General features: G+C 42.2%; 1 protein-coding gene across 1 annotated transcript in view; it reads right to left on the minus strand.

Moving 5' to 3' along the window:
* LOC140196670 (protein Jade-1-like) overlaps positions 1-19,805 on the minus strand; it is a 161,330-nt gene that overhangs the window by 28,826 nt on the left and 112,699 nt on the right. The window contains 1 exon segment of the mRNA XM_072256269.1: positions 5,262-5,452. Coding sequence (XP_072112370.1) covers positions 5,262-5,452 — 191 coding nt within the window.

The following is a 19,805-nucleotide window of genomic DNA, read 5'->3' on the forward strand; positions in this document are numbered from 1 at the left end:
AGTAGTTCTGATCAGGAGACCAAGCATAGAATGTCTATTGAAAACAATTTTATTTCAGTGACTATTATTCAAGTTATACAGGTGCTTATTACTATTTTGAGAGTACAGCAATTAGATTCTCTCATTTTGGTTTCTGTTTAGTGTGTTATTAAATAACATTCAATTACTTCATAAGCATGGGCAAACAAACAAAAATTCTACTGAGGTTTTTGTGCATGAGAAATAGTAACTGGGAAAAATGAGACATATGATTTTGAACAATTCTAGTAGGGAATCATATAATGCCTATGGCAACATACAATATGTATTTTCAATGTCAAAATGTTTTGTTGTCTGCAATTGAAAAGAAGAAACTAAATTCATATCTTAATTGGAAATCCCTAAGTTGCACTAGCACATCCTTGATTACCTACTACGCAAGCATTTGCGGAAATTTTCACATTTAACACTGATTAAGGGCCTCAGTGATCTTTTTCCAGAGTATTTACTCAAGACTCATCACACTGGGCACCATGACAAATGATCCAATTTGCCCCATTCTGTTGCTGCACTAAAGTTCGGTTACTCAGATCACATATCTGCTTTGCTAATCCCTGCATACAGGCCACTGGTTAAGCGAGTCAAACCAGTTCACAGGGAGATCAGGACCTGGCCAGACGGTACAATTTCAGCGGCGCAGTACTGCTTCGAGGGCACGGACAGGGAGATGGCTACCCATGATCAACAGGTCAATATTGATGAACATGCAAGATCGGTGACTGGCTACATAGGAAATTGCAATGAGGATGTTACCGAGATTAAACACTACACTTGCCAGGACAAACCAGAAACCGTGGCTGACTACAGAGGTTCATTCACTGCTTAGGGATCGAAACGCTGCATTCAGATCAGGGGACAGGATGACTCTAAGGTCAGCAAGAGCCACACTCTTCCATGTCATCAGGAAGGCAAAGCATGAGCATACACAGGAAATTCAGAGACACCTTTGTGACACCAGGGAGATGTGGCGCATATGGCAAGGTAGACAGACTATAACTGATTACAAGTCCACCCCTGCGCATCAACAACAGCAACACCTCCCTTCCTGATGGGCTGAATGATTTGATTTGAGCACTGAATGATGGGACATCGAAGAAAGCCCCCGCTCCCCCTGAGGAACAGGCGGCTTGTCTGGTTGCAGCCAAGGTGAGGAGGATCCTAGCCAGGGTAAACCACGCAAAACTGCGGGGCTGGTCAACATACCTGGTCAGCTGCTGAGGGACTGTACAGACCAGGTAACAGGGGGCTTAACGGACATCTTTAATATTTTTCTGAGACAGTTTACTGTCCCTGCAGGCTTCAAGGCAGCCGCCATCAACCCTACGCAAGCCCAAGATAGTGACAGTAACTGGCCAAAAGGTTTACTGCCTAGTGGCACTGGCTTCAACAATCATGAGGTGCTTTCAGTGGCTGGTAATGGATCACATAAAATTCCCTCTTCCAACTACATTGGACCCTGTCCTGTTTGCCTAGCACTCAAACCATCCGCTGATGATGCCATGGCCTCAGACTTATAAAATGATGTTTCATACGCCAGGCTGCTGTTCATCAATTTTAGTTCAGCATTTAACACGGTCATCCCTCAGAGGCTGGTGAGTAAACTGTCCCAGCTCGGACTCAACAACTCTCTCCTTAACTGGATCTTGGACTTTTTGATGGAAAGACCCCAGTCAGCCCAAGCTGGCAGCAACATCTCAAGCTCCATCATGTTGAGCACTGGTGCCCCCAGAGCTGTGTGCTAAGTCTGCTGCTGTTCATGCTGCTGACTCACGGCTGCACTGCCAGATTCACCTCAAACTACATCATCAAGTTTGCTGATGATACAACAGTGGTTGGCCTCATCAGCAATAACGATGAGCCAGCAAATAGGTAAAGAGTCCTGCCAAATGGTGCAAGAACAACCACCGAGATCTCAACGTGCACAAGACAAAGGAGATGATTGTGGCCTTCGGGAAGGCACAGGTCGCCTACTCTCCATTGCACATTAATGGCTCTGTCACGGAGAGTGTGAAGAGCACGAAGTTCCTTAGTGTGTACACAACAGGCGATCTAACCTGAACCCACAACACCTCCTCAGCAGTCGAGAAGGCACAGTCGCATCTGTGCTTTCTGAGGAAATTGAGTTGTGCAAGGCTCCTCGCCCCTTCCTATCAACTTTCTATAGGAGCACCATCGAGTATCCTGTCTACTGCCTCATTGTTACAGAAGCTGCAAGATATCGGACCCCAAGACCGTACAGAGGAAAGTAAAGACGACCAACAGGATCACCAGGGTCTCCCTCCCCCATTTGTCACATTTATTGACAGCATTGCAGACAAAGGGCCGAAACATTGTTCAGAAACCCTACCACCCATCCCACGATCTCTTTGACCCACAACTGTCAAAAAGGAGGAACAGGACTAGGATGGCCAGACTGGGTGATAGCTTCTTCCTTTGGGCTGTATGTAATTTATGTAATCTCTACCCAAACAAAGAACAGCAAAGAGCCAATGTACAAATAAAAAAATAACACTGAGAACACGAGTTGTGAAGAGCTCTAGAAAGTGAGTCTGTAGGTCATAGAATCAGTTCAAAACAGCGGCGAATTGAAGTTATCCACACTGGTTCAGAAGCCTGATGGTTGTAGGGCAATAACTGTTCCTGAACCTGTGGGAATAGTGCTCAAGGCTCCTGCACAGAAGCCAGTAGGTCAAATGGAATGGGATTTGTATTTGGATACGTAGTAGACAGCATGAGCTTGGTCAGACAAAGGACCTGCTTCTCTGCTGTATAACTCTGGGTCTGTTACTATGCACCTCACCATTCAAGTAATTTTTAAAATATGACAAAGGGTTTTTTGCAGCCCTTCAGACTGTTAGACTTTGAGGAACAATGTTACATAACAGAAAAGGATTTAAAAATGGCATTTATATAATAAGTATGATGACCTTGGAATGTTCCAAAGCTATGTATAATGTGATTTTCATTGTAGTGCATTATTTGACTTTGTTAATCTGACTTTGTGATGTTGATCAAGAACATTGTTAAGGATACCAAAGTTAACTTTTCCACTATTTTCACAATAAGGATCTCTTTTCAAAATAGAAAAATCTTTTTATATTTGAGAGAACAGGCAAAGCTTCAATTTATTGAATCATTCCCTCAGCAAAACACTGCAGCATCTGCCTGAATTTTTTTGTCAACTGTCTGGAGTGGGACTTGAACCTCTAATCTTCTGACCAAGAGATGAGAAATACAATGCTGACATGCAAGTGAAGCACAATAGGAGCTAAATAAATGTGCAAATTAACTAGTACATCTGTCAACAGAATGTAGTAAGTGATCATGAGAGTAAAGGAGGTAAAGGCACCTATTCTCTAAGTGTTGCTAGGCACCATGACTTTTATACACTCTTTAAGTAGCATAATCTTACATACTTCACAGGTTTTTTTTTGCATTTCTGCTAAGGCAACTGTGCCAGACTAAACAGCAAGAAAATCCCACAGTTAACTGGGAAACATCCATTTTGCCAGTTTGGATCAAAATTTTATTACCTGCAAATATGCCCGTGAGCAGTACTGTGAGATGCACCACACAGCAGCAGTGGTGCATTGCACAGCACACTGCCAACCACAGAATTTTGAGGAAATACAAGTTTTCTGCATTTAAAAAAATCAGGGATTGAATATGTGGGTTTCCTAACCATGCAACTTAAGATCTGAATAACCATTCTGGACTTTCATTTCCACTGGAATCTCCAACTGTAAAATTTCACAACAAATTATCTTCTAATCTGTTCCATAAATATGGGTTTTAACTTCACAGAATTGTCACGTATCCACACCCTTCCAGATTAAGTAGCAGTTTTACTTTATCCAATTCAGCGTTACATTAACTCAACATCATTATGATTCTTAGAACAATTACAAAAATCCCATATAAACAAAACTAAACGGGAACAAGATAACCCAACAGTTTAGAACATTAATCTTCCATTATTTCTTTGCCTCAGAAAACTCTCTCCATTTAGCACAACAAAGCAGCAACAGCCTGCATTCCTCACATTATTAAAAATGTTGCATTTTTAAGTACTTGTTCACACACAATCTCATTTCACAAACATGTAGTGTGGCTATACTATATTAGCTATAAAAAGAGCAAAAGTCTTTCATGTTATTTTAAATCAGCCACACCAACAAGAGTTCTATAACAGAAAATAAATTTTAAACTTGCTCCTCATCATAACTACTTAAGACAATGAAGTCATTCATATTCTGATCCAAACTGGAAAATCTCAAATTTTGACAGATTAACTTGGCATAGATTGTACATTTTACTGCCTAGCATTAATCACAGGGACTATATCACAATGTATTTATTTAACAGGAGGCAAGTAATCAGTAAGATTCTTGTAGTTCTAAAAGACAGCAAAATATTGGTCACGTCCAGCAAGCTTTTTTTTTGTTGTAGTCCTAAGCATGTAATTTAATAAACAGTTGCACACTGCACTTAGCTTGTCTTCAATGGAACAGAATTTCAAAAGCAGATCCATTTGCTGTACATTCAAGTTTATCACAGGCAAACAGGGATGAAATTTTATTCCGCAATTGCCTGTTCGTTTATGCAAAATTAGTGCAAAATATCTTTAAGATCTGTACTGATGAGTCTTAACTCTGAAACCAGGTACTCCTGTATTACAATGAAGTAGCAAACCAAATCTAGATGCACTGACTGGAAACATAGCAAATGTTAAGACAGTCTTTACTTGGAGATTCATAAGCATATGAACTTGCATGTTTCACAACACTGACAAGCGTATAACAGCAATGATCTAATTTAGAAGTACAATTATTGTGTTGCTGACAATCTCATCATTGCTTTGAGCGGGAGGAGGCTATTAACAGAATGTGAAATTATAGCTGGAATGACATTTTGTCACAGCATAATTCAGAAGTCAGCAATGATATTCTCCCAGTATTCAGTACAACATTCACACCTCAACAGGAAGCGCTTATGAAAATATATTATCTGATCTGTTATTATCCCATTGTATTTGGAGGGCCTAACTGTGAGGGTGTCTGTGTTAACCAGTGACACCACCACAAAATATACCATGAACTGTAAATCACTGAGGGGTGTTGTGAAAGACTTACATTCATATAGCAGTTTATAAACCAACGAGACTATTAAACTTAGCCACGAGGGAGACAGCTACATTTCCAATAGGTCTGTTGAAGACATACCCATTCTTTTGAATTCTTCATTCAGCAGCTCTAGCCAGGCCACATCCATGTCATCTAGATCATAGCGACACACACTCTCTGCAAGTGTACGGATGTCCACATAGCCAAGCTCTGGGGGCTCAGAGCCAGAGGAGTGGATATACTTCCTTGGTCTAGAAAATATCACAGCTGTTTCCTTTTCATTAGTCACTCTGTAAATACAAAAAGGGGAAAAAGTTTATATTCAGTTTGCTCCTATGTGTTGGGTTTCACTGATTCAATCCTCAAAAGAACTATAAACATTCAAAAAAGACAAAAATATGTTTCTTAGATGTCCTGTGAAACATTAATGAAACAAATTCTGTTTATTTCCAAATACCACATGAGATTAGGGGCTACTCTGGTGGCTGAGGCTCAAGGCATTTTGTTTTAAAATGTGGGTATAATTTCAGAAATCAGGCAGTAATAAGTGGACAGTCAGGGTACTGTTACAATTTTCCACTCTGCTGGCTATTTTAGAGAAGAATAAACTACAGGAGAGGGCAGTAGTGTGCATGCCTTTTATTTTACTATCTCTAACAATGTTTTTCACAGGTTAAAGTCTGCAGTTTAATGAAAAATAGTAAGAAAACCTATCCAGAGCATCCACTTGCTAGTGGCTAGTGAAGTCGCATGGGGTGGGGGAGGGGGTGGTCAGTGTTAGGCCTGCTACTTTTCACCTTATATGTTAATGATCTGGATGGCAGGATTGATGATTTGTGGCCAAGCTTGTGGATAATAGAAAGATAGGTGGAGGGGCAGGTAGTATTGAGAAAACAGGGAGTCTGCAGAAGGACTCGGACAGATTAAGAGAATGGACAAAGTAGCTGTCGGAATACTGTGTTGGGGAGCATATGGTTATGCACTTTAGTATAAGGAATAAAGACAGCTCATTTTCAAAACAGGGACCAAATTCATAAATTTGGGGGGGGGTGGGTGCAAAGGGACTTGGAAGTCCTAGGGCAGGTCAATTGAAGATTGAATCACTTGCAAAATGTTAGCATTTATTTCAAGACGATAAGAACATAAAGGATGTAATGCTGAGACTTTATAAGGCATTAGTTAGACCCCATTTGGAGTACTGAGAGCAGTTTTGGTCCCTATATCTAAGAACGAAGGTGCTGGCATTGGTGAGGGTCCAGAGGTGGTTTACGAGAATGATCCCAGGAGTGAAAGGGTTAAAATATGAGGCGCATTCGATGACCTGTACACGCTGGAATTTAAAGAATTTGGTGGGGGTGGGAGGGTAATCTCATTGAATGGCACAGTAGCATAGTGGTTAGTACAGGGGACCAGGATTCAATTCCCATCACTGTCTGAAAGGATACTGACATTAAAGCAGAAAAATTCAGCTCTCCTTAAACAGTGACCATTAGAAACAAGAAAGTGTGGAAAGTGGCCAGAGCGTGAGTGGGCCAGTGAAGGAATGGAGCTTTGAGGCTTTGACTCGAGAGGCTTCGACGAGAAGAGGCGGAGGACAAGTTTGCTCACAGTTAGTCTTTACAATGCCTCCTGAGACGGTGATGTGCCTCTCATGTGAGATGTGGCAGTCTTGGGGGAACGCCCCTCTCTCGCAGAGTCACATCTGCCAGAAGTGCATATGGCTGGGCGATCTGGAAGACCATGTAAGGAATCTGGAACAGCAGCTGGATGACCTTCGACTCATAAGGGAGAATGAGGCAGTCATAGATGAGAGCTACAGGGAGGTAGTCACTCCTAGGCTGTCGGAAGCAGGTCGTTGGGTGACAGAGGGAGGGAAAGCAAAGGTGAGCAGACAGGTAGTGCAGAGCACCCCTGTAGCCATTCCCCTGAATAATAAGTTTACCGTCCTGGATACTGTTGGCAGGGACAACCGACCAGGTGTGAGCCCTGGTGGCAGGGCTTCCAGCACTGAGTCTGACTCGGTGGTGCAGAAGGGTGGGACGGAGAAGAGGAGAGCTGTTGTCATTGGAGACTCTATAGTCAGGAGAGCAGACAGGAGATTTTGTGGACGTGAGAAGGACACCCGCATGGTTTGTTGCCTCCTGGGTGCCAGGGTCCGGGATGTCTCTGACCGGGTGCACGACATCCTGGTACGAGAAGGAAAGCAACCAGAAGTCGTGATACATGTAGGGACCAACGACATAGGCAGGAAAAGGGATGAGGTCCTGAAGTTTGAGTTTTGGGGAACTAGGCAGAAGGCTGAAGAACAGGACCTCAAGGGTGGCGTTCTCAGGATTGCTGCCAGTGCTATGTGACAGTGATGGGAAGAATTGGAGGAGATAGCAGTTGAATGCGTGGCTGAGGAGTTGGTGCAAGGAGCAGGATTTTAGATTTTTGGATCATTGGGATCTCTTCTGGGCAAGATGGGACCTGTACAGATTGGATGGGTTGCACCTGAACTCGAGGGGGAGCAATATCCTTGCAGGTAGGTTTGCTAGCATGGTTCGGGAGGGTTTAAACTAATTTGCAAGGGGGATGGGACCCAGAGCGATAGAGCAGTGAAAGAAATGCATGGAGTAAAGCCAGCTCTAACATATAGAAAGGCTTTGAAGAAAGAGAAGCAGAATAAATGGTGTAAAGACAGTAAGGTAGAAGGGCTGAAGTGTGTGTACCTCAATGCAAGAAGCATCAGGAACAAAGGTGATGAACTGAGAGCTTGGATACATACATGGAATTATGATGTAGTGGCCATTACAGAGACTTGGCTGGCACCAGGGCAGGAATGGATTCTCAATATTCCTGGATTTCAGTAGGGATAGAGAGGGTGGAAAATGGCGAGGAGGGGTGGCATTACTGGTTAATAATACTATTACAGCTACAGAAAGGGTGGGTAATGTAGCAGGATCCTCTTTTGAGTCAGTATGGGTGGAAGTCAGGAACAGGAAGGGAGCAGTTACTCTACTGAGGGTATTCTATAGGCCCCCTCGTAGCAGCAGAGATACAGAGGAGCAGACTGGGAGGCAGATTTTGGAAAGGTGCAAAAATAACAGGGTTGTTATCATGGGTGACTTTAACTTCCCTAATATTGATTGGCACATGATTAGTTCCAGGGGTTTAGATGGGGCAGAGTTTGTTCAGTGTGTCCAGGACGGATTCCTGTCACACTATGTGGACAGGCCAACTGGGGGAATGCCATACTAGATCTAGTACTAGGTAACGAACCAGGTCAGGTCACAGATCTCTCAGTGGGTGAGCATCTGGGGGACAGTGACCACTGCTCCCTGGCCTTTAGCATTATCATGGAAAAGGATAGAATCAAAGAGGACAGGAAAATTTTTAATTAGGGAAGGGTAAATTATGAGGCTATAAGGCTAGAACTTGCGGGTGTGAATTGGGATGATGTTTTTGCAGGGACATGTACTATGGACATGTGGTTGATGTTTAGAGATCTCTTGCAGGATGTTAGGGATAAATTTTGTCCCGGTGAGGAAAACAAAGAACGATAGGGTGAAGGAACCATGGGTGACAAGTGAGGTGGAAAATCTAGTCAGGTGGAAGAAGGCAGCATACATGAGGTTTAGGAAGCAAGGATCAGATGGGGCTATTGAGGAATATAGGGAAGCAAGAAAGGAGCTTATGAAGGGGCTGAGAAGAACAAGAAGGGGGCATGAGAAAGCCTTGGTGAGTAGGGTAAAGGACAACCCCAAGGCATTCTTCAATTATGTGAAGAAAAAAAGGATGACAGGAGTGAAGGTAGGACCGATTAAAGATAAAGGTTGGAAGATGTGCCTGGAGGCTGTGGAAGTGAGCGAAGTCCTCAATGAATACTTCTCTTCAGTATTCACCAATGAGAGGGAACTTGATGATGGTGAGGATAATATTAGTGAGGTTGATGTTCTGGAGCATGTTGATATTAAGGGAGAGGAGGTGTTGGAGTTGTCAAAATACATTAGGATGGATAAGTCCCCAGGGCCTGACGGAATATCTCCCAGGCTGCTCCACGAGGCGAGAGAAGAGATTGCTGAGCCCCTGGCTAGGATCTTTATGTCCTCGCTGTCCACCGGAATGGTACCAGAGGATTGGAGGGATGCGAATGTTGTCCCCTTGTTCAAAAAAGGTAGTAGGGATAGTCTGGGTAATTATAGACCAGTGAGCCTTACGTCTGTGGTGGGAAAGCTGTTAGAAAAGATTCTTAGAGATAGGATCTCTGGGCATTTAGAGAATCATGGTCTGATCAGGGACAGTCAGCATGGCTTTGTGAAGGGCAGATCGTGTCTAACAAGCCTGATAGAGTTCTTTGAGGAGGTGACCAGGAGTATAGATGAGGGTAGTGCAGTGGATATGATCTATATGGATTTTAGTAAGGCATTTGACAAGGTTCCACACAGTAGGCTTATTCAGAAAGTCAGAAGGCATGGGATCCAGGGAAGTTTGGCCAGGTGGATTCAGAATTGGCTTGCCTGCAGAAGGCAGAGGGTGGTGGTGGAGGGAATACATTCAGATTGGAGGATTATGACTAGTGGTGTCCCACAAGGATCTGTTCTGGGACCTCTACTTTTTGTGATTTTTATTAACGACTTGGATGTGGGGGTAGAAGGGTGGGTTGACAAGTTTGCAGATGACACAAAGGTTGGTGGTGTTGTAGATAATGTAGAAGATTGTCGAAGATTGCAGAGAGACATTGATAGGATGCAGAAGTGGGCTGAGAAGTGGCAGATGGGAGTTCAACCCAGAGAAGTGTGAGGTGGTACACTTTGGAAGGACAAACTCCAAGGCAGAGTACAAAGTAAATGGCAGGATACTTGGTAGTGTGGAGGAGCAGAGGGATCTTGGGGTACATGTCCACAGTTCCCTGAATGTTGCCTCACAGGTGGATAGGGTAGTTAAGAAAGCTTAAGGTGTGTTAGCTTTCATAAGTCGAGGGATAGAGTTTAAGAGTGGCGATGTAATGATGCAGCTCTATAAAACTCTGGTTAGGCCACACTTGGAGTACTGTGTCCAGTTCTGGTCACCTCACTATAGGAAGGATGTGGAAGCATTGAAAGGGTACAGAGGAGATTTACCAGGATGCTGCCTGGTTTAGGGAGTATGCATTATGATCAGAGATTAAGGGAGCTAAGGCTTTACTCTTTGGAGAGAAAGAGGATGAGAGGAGACATGATAGAGGTGTACAAGATAATAAGAGGAATAGATAGAGTGGATAGCCAGCGCCTCTTCCCCAGGGCACCACTGCTCAATACAAGAGGACATGGCTTTAAGGTAAGGGGTGGGAAGTTCAAGGGGGATATTAGAGGAAGGTTTTTTACTCAGAGAGTGGTTGGTGTATGGAATGCACTGCCTTAGTCAGTGGTGGAGGCAGATACACTGGTGAAGTTTAAGAGACTACTAGACAGGTATATGGAGGAATTTAAGGTGGGTGCTTATATGGGAGGCAAGATTTGAGGGTTGGCACTACATTGTGGGCCGAAGGGCCTGTACTGTGCAGTACTGTTCTATTACTATTACTATGACAAAAGATTGGTATCTCTTTACTTGGTATTGATAATGCTCACTGTTGCTCACTTGTTTCTGATAGCATTTTCAGGCATCAGTTGCCTGAGCCCATTCGCCATGGGAATCTCCTTGCAATGGATTCGATTTTGATGTCCTGAATCTGCCTCTGTGTTAGGTAACAACATACAGAAACCGGAAGCAGGATCTGTCTGATGGCCTCTCACTGATTTCTCCCCAAACTCACAAGTCAACTTTTATTTAAGCCAGATAGTGAAAGTGGGATCCAAACAGAAAGGAGTAAACAGAGGCAGGGTAAAAATAGTGAAATATATTCAACATAACAAAATATAAAAGAAACAGCACCACGATCATCACCAGGGAAAAGCAGCCTTCGCTTCTATTCATTGTGCCATGATATCTTTTATATCCACTGGACACAGAGAGACCTTTTGATTTTATATCTTGTCCAGAAAGAAGTCACAACTTTGAGAGGGCAGCATCCCCTCAACATTGCATTGGCATGGTTATTTCCCACCACGTCCACAAGAGTATTGCAAGTGAAAAAAAGGGAGAAAATAACAAAACTTTGGTAAGTTGTTAATTTGCAAAAGCAAGACACATTAAAGTTGCCATTATAGTTAAGAGGAAAACCAAGATCTTTTATAGTTAGCTAGATTTTCTTTTGCCGTACAAGATCTTAAGTCTATAAGTAAGTAATCCGAGAGAGTACAGCAATAAATCTTGGGACTAATTACCAATGGGTATGTAAGTGTTTGAAGGTAGGATGGTTTATGAACGTCAGATGGTACTAAACAACTTCATTCTTAATTCCCCAGAAGTAATAAATTTAGTAGCTCTAGGTAGTATGTCACCAAATATGTCAACATTCAAAATAAAACACATGGTAAGGATCATATATATGGATAAGTTTAAGTATTGCAAGCTTTAGGTTTTTGCTTACAGGGTATCGTGGTTTGATCCAAGATGTATTGCCTCAATGAGAGGCAGAACCAAATTCAACAGCAGCTTTCAGTAAATAATAGGGTAAATATTTGAAAAGATGATTCATACAAAGCAATGCAGAATAAGAAAGATACCGGGGCAAATTAGTTCCATGCTGGATATTATGATTTTGATCTATAAAGCAATTATAATCCTAGATGATTAACCTGCAGAGAAGAGATACCAGTTTACAGTGCAACTTAAGCAACTGAGGCAAGAAATGGCCCCAAGCATCTTCAGTACCATTAACTATCACTGTTATCCAAATTTCCAGAAGCCAATAGTGAACCTAGTAACAAGAATCACACATCAAAGTTGCTGGTGAACGCAGCAGGCCAGGCAGCATCTCTAGGAAGAGGTACAGTGTTGCTTGAATTGCTTGAATTTGCTTGAATGTGTGTTGCTTGAATTTCCAGCATCTTCAGAACTCCTGTTGTTTGCCTAGTAACAAGAATACCTGCTAGCTATGGTCTGAAGGCAGCACAACAGGTAAGGTTTCTGTACTTGCAACTAATCAGAAAAGCTAATTTAATTCACTTTAAAAGAATAGTGACTGAATTAGTTCACCTTTGTTACCAATTTGACCTGATGAATAATTCAGGTTTTCATGTTATTGCTTCACTACGTTAAGAACAAACGTATCCTAGCCTGAGTCCTCCAGTTACAGTCATACTAATTTTAACCTCAATGTTCACACACAATTTTTGTTTGAAATCAAACTTTTCTTCCAACCATTTAAAAAATAGATCAAGTGGGCAAAAATGTTAAATATCTTATGCACAGCATCACTTTTATTTCCCAAAATGCAAATACATGTAAATCGCTCCTGGCACTTGTTCCTGCAATAGAAGTGCTACTCCTACCCATTCACCTCCCCCCTCACCTCCATTCAGAGCCCTAAACAGTCCGTCCAAGTGAGGCAACACTTCATCTACAAAACTGTGGGGGTCTTCTACTATATCCGGCGTTCCCGGTGCAACCGGTGAAACCCAACAGAGATTGGGAGGGGGTGAGAGTGTGCCTTGTTGAGCACCTTTGTTCCAACCGCAAAAATTCGGGATTTCCTAATGGCCAACCATTTTAATTTCAATCCCCATTCCCATTCAGACGCGTCAATCCGTGACCTCCTCTACTGGCGCAATAAGGCCACTCAGCTTGAAGGAGCACACCTTACATTCCGCCTGTGGAGCCTCCAAGCTGATGGCATGATCATCGATTTCTCGAACTTCCACTAATTACCCCTCTCCCCCTCCCCTCTTTTTCCATTCTCCAGTTTGGCTCTCCCTTGCCTCTTCTCCTCACCTACCACCTCCTCCCTCCCTTTCTCTCATGGTCCACTCTCCTCCAAGATACTATCTATACCTTTTACCCTTTCCAACTGTTACCTCGCAACTTCTTACTTCATCCCCCTCCCCACACACCTGGCTTCACCATTCACTTCCAAACTTGTACTCCTTCCCTTCCCCCACCATCTTATACTGGCATCTTCCCTTTTCCTTTCCAGTCCTGATGAAGGGGCTTGGCCCAAAACGTCAACATTCATTTCCACAGGTGCTGCCTGACCCACTGAGTTCCTCCAGCATTTTGTATGTGTTGCATGTAAATAAGATGCTAAAAATAAATCAGATTCTAAGTAATTTCTGGAAATGTAGAAACTTGACAACTTGTTTATAAATGACCCTTAATAGTGAGAAGTAAACAGTTGTTCCAAATGCGTGTTTTTTTTTGTTACATATACTCATTGCTACCTGGCTAGCGTCCAGTCTTGACCTAAGTTGCAATGAAGCCTTAATAAGGCCAGCTGACTAGCTACATTGACAAAAAGTTTAAAGCAGGCTGCATAACAAAGCTCCCCACAAGAAAGCAGAATACGACAGGACACAAGGCAATACAACATGACAGTACAGCCAAACTTTCTACATAAAACATAAAAGTATTAGAAAAAAATATGAAGTGGGGTAGGTTACAAATTTATGAAACCTTGATCTCTGTTGATTTAGAGTTGAATCTGCAACAGTAATTGATCAGAAGTTTAGCATTTTAAAAGCTGATAGTTATTGCAGTTCAGTTTCTCATGCTCACACACACACACACACACATAAACAAACCTTACTCTCACCTTAGTACAGTACGGTACCTACTTTTATCGGCAATGAAACTGCAGACAAAACTAATTACTTTAATAAATGGATAGAAGTAATTCCCTTCTTGGATTATTTAGTGCAATTAACTAAGTTACATCCACTTTTACTGGAATAACATCACCAGAAAACGGAGGGGGGGAGAAGGCAGGATGTACTAAACAGCCAAGAATGTGCACGCGGATGAAGTTTCTGAGGCAATGCTGGGAAGAGGTTAAAATAGCCAGCAATAATTCGAGTTCCAATGGAGTAGATGGTCTGCTGGGATATATAGAGCACAGAAAGTCCATCAGTATCAATTAAAATCTCCACTAAAATAAAAATTTCTCTACCCTGCCTTACAGAACTAGCAAGGGGGAAACTGAGCTGTGAGTTTGGCAAATCATGTTGTTTTTTTAGTATCTACTTAATTTTTAGAACACAAGCTCAAAAGATAACTTGGAATGTCCCAGTCTGAGCAAAATTTGGGTGTGAACTCAGCTCAGACTCTCCCAGCTGTGTTAAATCAAGTGTTTAACTTTGCTGATAACTGACGGACTGAAATGTGCAAGTGAGAATTCCACATGACGCAGGAAACAGTAGTGGTACTCTGGCAGAGTATTAGCCAAATCCAAGCTTGTTTAAAACAATAATTTACCCCAATTGTCATTCCATAATGCTTCATCTGGGTATTTTTTAAATTAAGTGCCATGTGTAAACCTTCGTCCAATTTCCAGAAATTACTTAAAATATTATCCCTTGACTTTGAACCTCTAATTTGCATTCATCCATCAACTTCTTCAGTGCATTCTTAGGCTATGAAGTGACATGCCAACTGATCATCTCCACATTTACTGGCGGAAACCACAAGCAAGCTGCACAGTAACTACTTGACAGCAACTCTCCCTCAAATTGTCTGACTGCAGTTGGATATGTGTTTTCTGAGGTCTCTGTGGCAAGCAGAAAACTAACAGCATTTTTGGCACCTCTATATCTTTCTGGAGGGTGATATATACCCTCTCATGATTAGGATTACATAGCATTTAGAATTCTTAAAATTAGATTGATTTCTATTGCCTTTGAAATGACTGCATGTCCTGACGGAGTTATTCAACACAGTAACATCTTAGCACAGTCTGGATATACACATAGGTCTTACAAGTTTTTTTTAGGGAAGACTATAATATGGCCACTGAAGTCATCTTTCTGAGACTTAGGAAGGTCTAACATGGTGAGCAGGGTGGGGCGCAGTTGTTAGGGGAACTAACTTTTGAGTTCAAGCAATGAAACTGTGAAATATCAGACACTTTTAATGAAATATATTAGGTTTAAACTGATTGGGAAAACACAAGCGCATTTTAAATTCCAAGGAAGGGGTTCTCCAAAGACAAACGACCCCAATAGAGGAGAGCGTGACACAGTTTTTCCAGATGCATCAACACTGGACATTTTGGCAAAGCGGTGGATGTTGTCTATATGGACTTTAGTAAGGCCTTTGACAAGGTTCCGCACGGAAGGTTGGTTAGGAAGGTTCAATCGTTAGGTATTAATATTGAAGTGGTAAAATGGATTCAGCAGTGGCTGGATGGGAGACACCAGAGAGTAGTGGTGGATAACTGTTTGTCAGATTGCAGGCCAGTGTCTAGTGGTGTGCCTCAGGGATCTGCGCTGAGTCCAATGTTGTTTGTCATATATATTAATGATCTGGATGATGGGGTGGTAAATTGGATTAGTAAGTATGCAGATGATACTAAGATAGGTGGAGTTGTGGATAATGAAGTAGGTTTTCAAAGCTTGCAGAGAGATTTAAGCCAGTTAGAAGAGTGGGCTGAAAGATAGCAAATGGAGTTTAATGCTGTTAAATGTGAGGCGCTACATTTTGGTACTACTAATCAAAACAGGACATACATGGTAAATGGTAGGGCATTGAAGAATGCAGTAGAACAGAGGGATCTAGGAATAATGGTGCATAGTTCCCTGAAGGTGGAATCTCATATGGATAGGGTGGTGAAGAAAGCTTTTGGTAAGCTGGCCTTTATAAATCAGAGCATTGAGTATAGGAGTTGGGATGTAATGTTGAAATTGTACAAGGCATTGGTAAGGCCAAATTTGGAGTATTGTGTACAGTTCTGGTCACCGAATTATAGGAAAGATGTCAACAAAATTGAGAGAGTACAGAGAAGATTTACTAAAATGTTGCCTGGGTTTCATTTCCTAAGTTACAGAGAAAGACTGAACAAGTTGGGTCTTTATTCTTCGGAGCGTAGAAGGTTGAGGTGGGCCTTGATAGAGGTATTTAAAATTATGAGGGGGATAGATAGAATGACGTGGATAGGCTTTTTCCATTGAGAGTGGGGGAGATTCAAACAAGAGGACATGAGTTGAGAGTTAAAGGGCAAAAGTTTAGGGGTAACATGAGGGGGAATTTCTTTACTCAGAGAGTGGTAGCTGTGTGGAACAAGCTTCCAGCAGAAGTGGTTGAGGCAGGTTCGATGTTGTCATTTAAAGTTATATTGGCTAGATATATGGACAGAAAAGGAATGGAGGGTTATGGGCTGAGTGCAGGTCGGTGGGACTAGGTGAGAGTAAGAGCTCGGCACGAACTAGAAGGGCCGAGATGGCCTGTTTCCGTGCTGTAATTGTTATATGGTTAATTCTCCTAGTTTTCCTTTTATTCATCTGAAGGTCCGTTTGACCCATTAAATCTGAAAATTAAGGATCCATCTCTCACTTTAGCATTTCAACAAACACCGGATGCCAATTCAACAAATGCTTTTGTTTCGGATTGGGTCATAGAATCACCGAGCAAAACAGCACAGATCCAGGCCCTTTGACCCAACAAGTCCACTCAGCTAGTCCTCACTTTCTGCATTTAGCCCACAGCCTTCTAAGCAACATTCTTCCATGAACCTATTCAAGTGCTTCTTAAATGACATTATTGTACCTCCCTCAACCACTTCTTCTGGCAGCACACACAAAATGCTGGAGGAACTCAGCAGGCCAGGCAGCATCTATGGAAAAGTGTAAACAGTTGACCTTTCAGGTCAAGACCCTTCATCAAGACTGGCAACTCACTCCACTGTAAAAAATATGCCTCTCAGGTCCCTTTTAAATCCTTCCCCTCTCACCCTAGATACATGCCCCCAAGTTCTGGACTCCAAATACTGTTAACGGCTATCTTTATCTGTACTTCTCACAATTTTAAACATTTCTATATCACCCCTCATTTGCCTACATTCCAAGGAATAAAGAACTATCCAGGCCAACTTCTCAAGCCCATTAGTCCTGGCAAAATCCTCATATTGTCTGCACTCTTTCTATTACAAACAAAAAAACAAAAAAAAAGCACATCTACAAAAACCATGACAACAAAATCTAATTAAATATTGAGCAGCAAAAGGGAGAAGAATATAAAGGCAAAAGTAAACATACACAGTAGAGATGCACCGCACCAAAAAACCTCAGTCCTCACCCAGTAAGAAAGTCCAATACAGGGCCCCATATCCTTTCAAAGATGTCCCCTCTGTCCTCATTACATAATCCTAGACAATGAATATTTTCTTTATCTTGATTAGAGCCTCAATATATCTCATCAGCCAGGGTTTCCTAAGCTGCTGGGTTTGCCCTTCACACTAACAGGAGCATGTTGCTGTTGGACTCTTAATACCTCACTCTTAAAAACCTGCCACTTGGCTTTCAAAAAGGCTCACCCAATCAATCTTTGCTAGATTCTGTCTTAATTCCCCCAAAATTAGTCTTGCTCCAGTTTAGGATCCTAACCTGTTCATCTATCCTTATCTTCAAACTAAGTTTTAAAATTTAATCTATCTTAAAACTAAGAGGATTATGATCAATGGAGTCAAAGCGCTCCCTGACTGCCACCTCAATTACTCGCCCTGCCTCATTCCCCAAGAGCAGCTCTACTATTCTACCCTGCCTCTATATACTGACACAGGACACTCTCCTGGACACATTTCACAATTCCACACCATCCTTGTCCTTAATATTCTGGGTTGCTCAGTTAATACCAGGAAAATAAAAATCTCCCACTAACACAACCCTATTATTCTTACACTTCAGAACAATTGCTTGAAACACCTGCCCCTCAAGTTCCCAATGACTATAATACAGCCCCACTAGTGACCCTTGCTTCTTCTTTCTAAGTTCTACCCTCATGGCCTCATTGGACGATCCCCTAAGAATGGCATCTCTTAAGTACTACTGTTATGTTCTCCCTTATTAGTCAGAATCAGATATAGTATCACAGGCATATGTCATGACAACTCTTAAAGAACAAAAACCAATCAAGAAAATAGTTGGATTCCCTTCATTTATTTTGGGATACTGCCACTTTATCGGGACAGGAAACTGTTATTCAGCCGTTTCCAACTAGCGTGCTAATTAGTCGTGTGCACTTCATCCCTCTCGATTGTCTCTACCACAGAAAAGATGCCATTGGTCCAAGAGGTCAATATCTCTGCCCCTTGCACCAGTCATGAATTCATTTGGTATGGCCTTTTAGTTCTCACCTCACTTCAAGAAATCACTACCCTTGAGGTGCCTCTTAACTTCTGATCCAACTCCCCATACTCATTCTTCAGGACTTCAACCCTTGTACTACCCATGTTATTTGTAACAACACATACAATGATCTTTGGCTGTTCACCCTCATCCTCGAGAATTTCCTGCAGCCGCTCAAAGATACCCTTGACCCTAGCATCCAAGAGACAACACACCAGCCTGGTGTCTCTTCTGTGGCCACAGAAACCCTTGTCCATTTTCCTCACTATTGAGTCTCCTATCACTCTCACACTGTCTGAGTACACCCTTCCTCTCTAAGCCTCAGAGCCAGTCGCAGTGTCAGGGATCTGAGTATTGCCGCTAGCCCCTGAAAGAGCACCCCCCCCCCGCTTAATACTATCCAAGGGGATACATCTGTTAGTGAGGGGAATGCACTGGCTGCTCGCTCCCCCTGCTTTCCTTGGTGGATATCCATCTATCTGAAGTCTGTACCTTGGGTGTGACCACCTCAATAAAAGTTTCATCTATGAGTTTCTCAGCTCCACCGATGGCCCTGGATACATCTAAATCCAGCTCCAGTCCCTCTGCCTGCCCCGACAGGACCTGCAGTTGGATGAACTTCCCACAGATGTAAATCAGGGAAACTGTGAGGTTCCCTGACTCCCCACATCTTGCACAAGCAGCATTCCACTGCCCAAACTATTATCCTACCTCCATTGAATCACATACTAAGCATGAATGGTAAAAATAAAACCTTAGTTCTCCTGAACAGTGCCCTTTCACTGAAGCCGCTGGAGCCAAAACCTCAACTCTACAATCACACAGCCTTTACTTTGTCTTCTTCTTCTTCTTCTTCTTCTTCTTCTGACTTTTAATGGCGATTGGCAGTCCAACTTAAAAGCGCATCACAGCCACCAACTGGATTGGAGTGTGGTGTAGAGATTAGGAAATAAAACCCCTACCAGTTCTTTATCAAATGAAAACTAAATTACCCTAAAAAGCCCTATAGATTGTAAATAATGAAAGACAATACTGTGAATTAAAGTCACTTCCATAACATAGTAAAGTTTTTAAATGAAAACTATCAATACCCAAAAATTATAGTGAAGCCTGCATTTGATTTCTTTCAACCTTATATGCTTCACGTTGTAATAGAATGTGTTCAGCTGTTTTATAGAGAAGGCGGGGGAGTGGGACTAAATGGGAGAATGGATCAGCTCATGATAAAATGGTGGAGCAGACTCGATGGGCCGAATGGCCAACTTCTGCTCCTTTGTCTTATGGTGTTATGGTCTTATAATGATGACAAAACCTACACAACCCAGAGTGATGTTTTTCAACAAGGTATAAGGAAAACTTAATTAATTAAAAAGCATAATTATTCCTTTTATCTTGTTGGAAATTATAACCCACACCTCGATGACAAACTCCACCATCATCAGGGATGATGAAAACGTCGGTTATTATC

This window comes from Mobula birostris, chromosome 4 (assembly GCF_030028105.1).
Source record: "Mobula birostris isolate sMobBir1 chromosome 4, sMobBir1.hap1, whole genome shotgun sequence".
Taxonomy (NCBI): Eukaryota; Metazoa; Chordata; class Chondrichthyes; order Myliobatiformes; family Myliobatidae; genus Mobula; species Mobula birostris.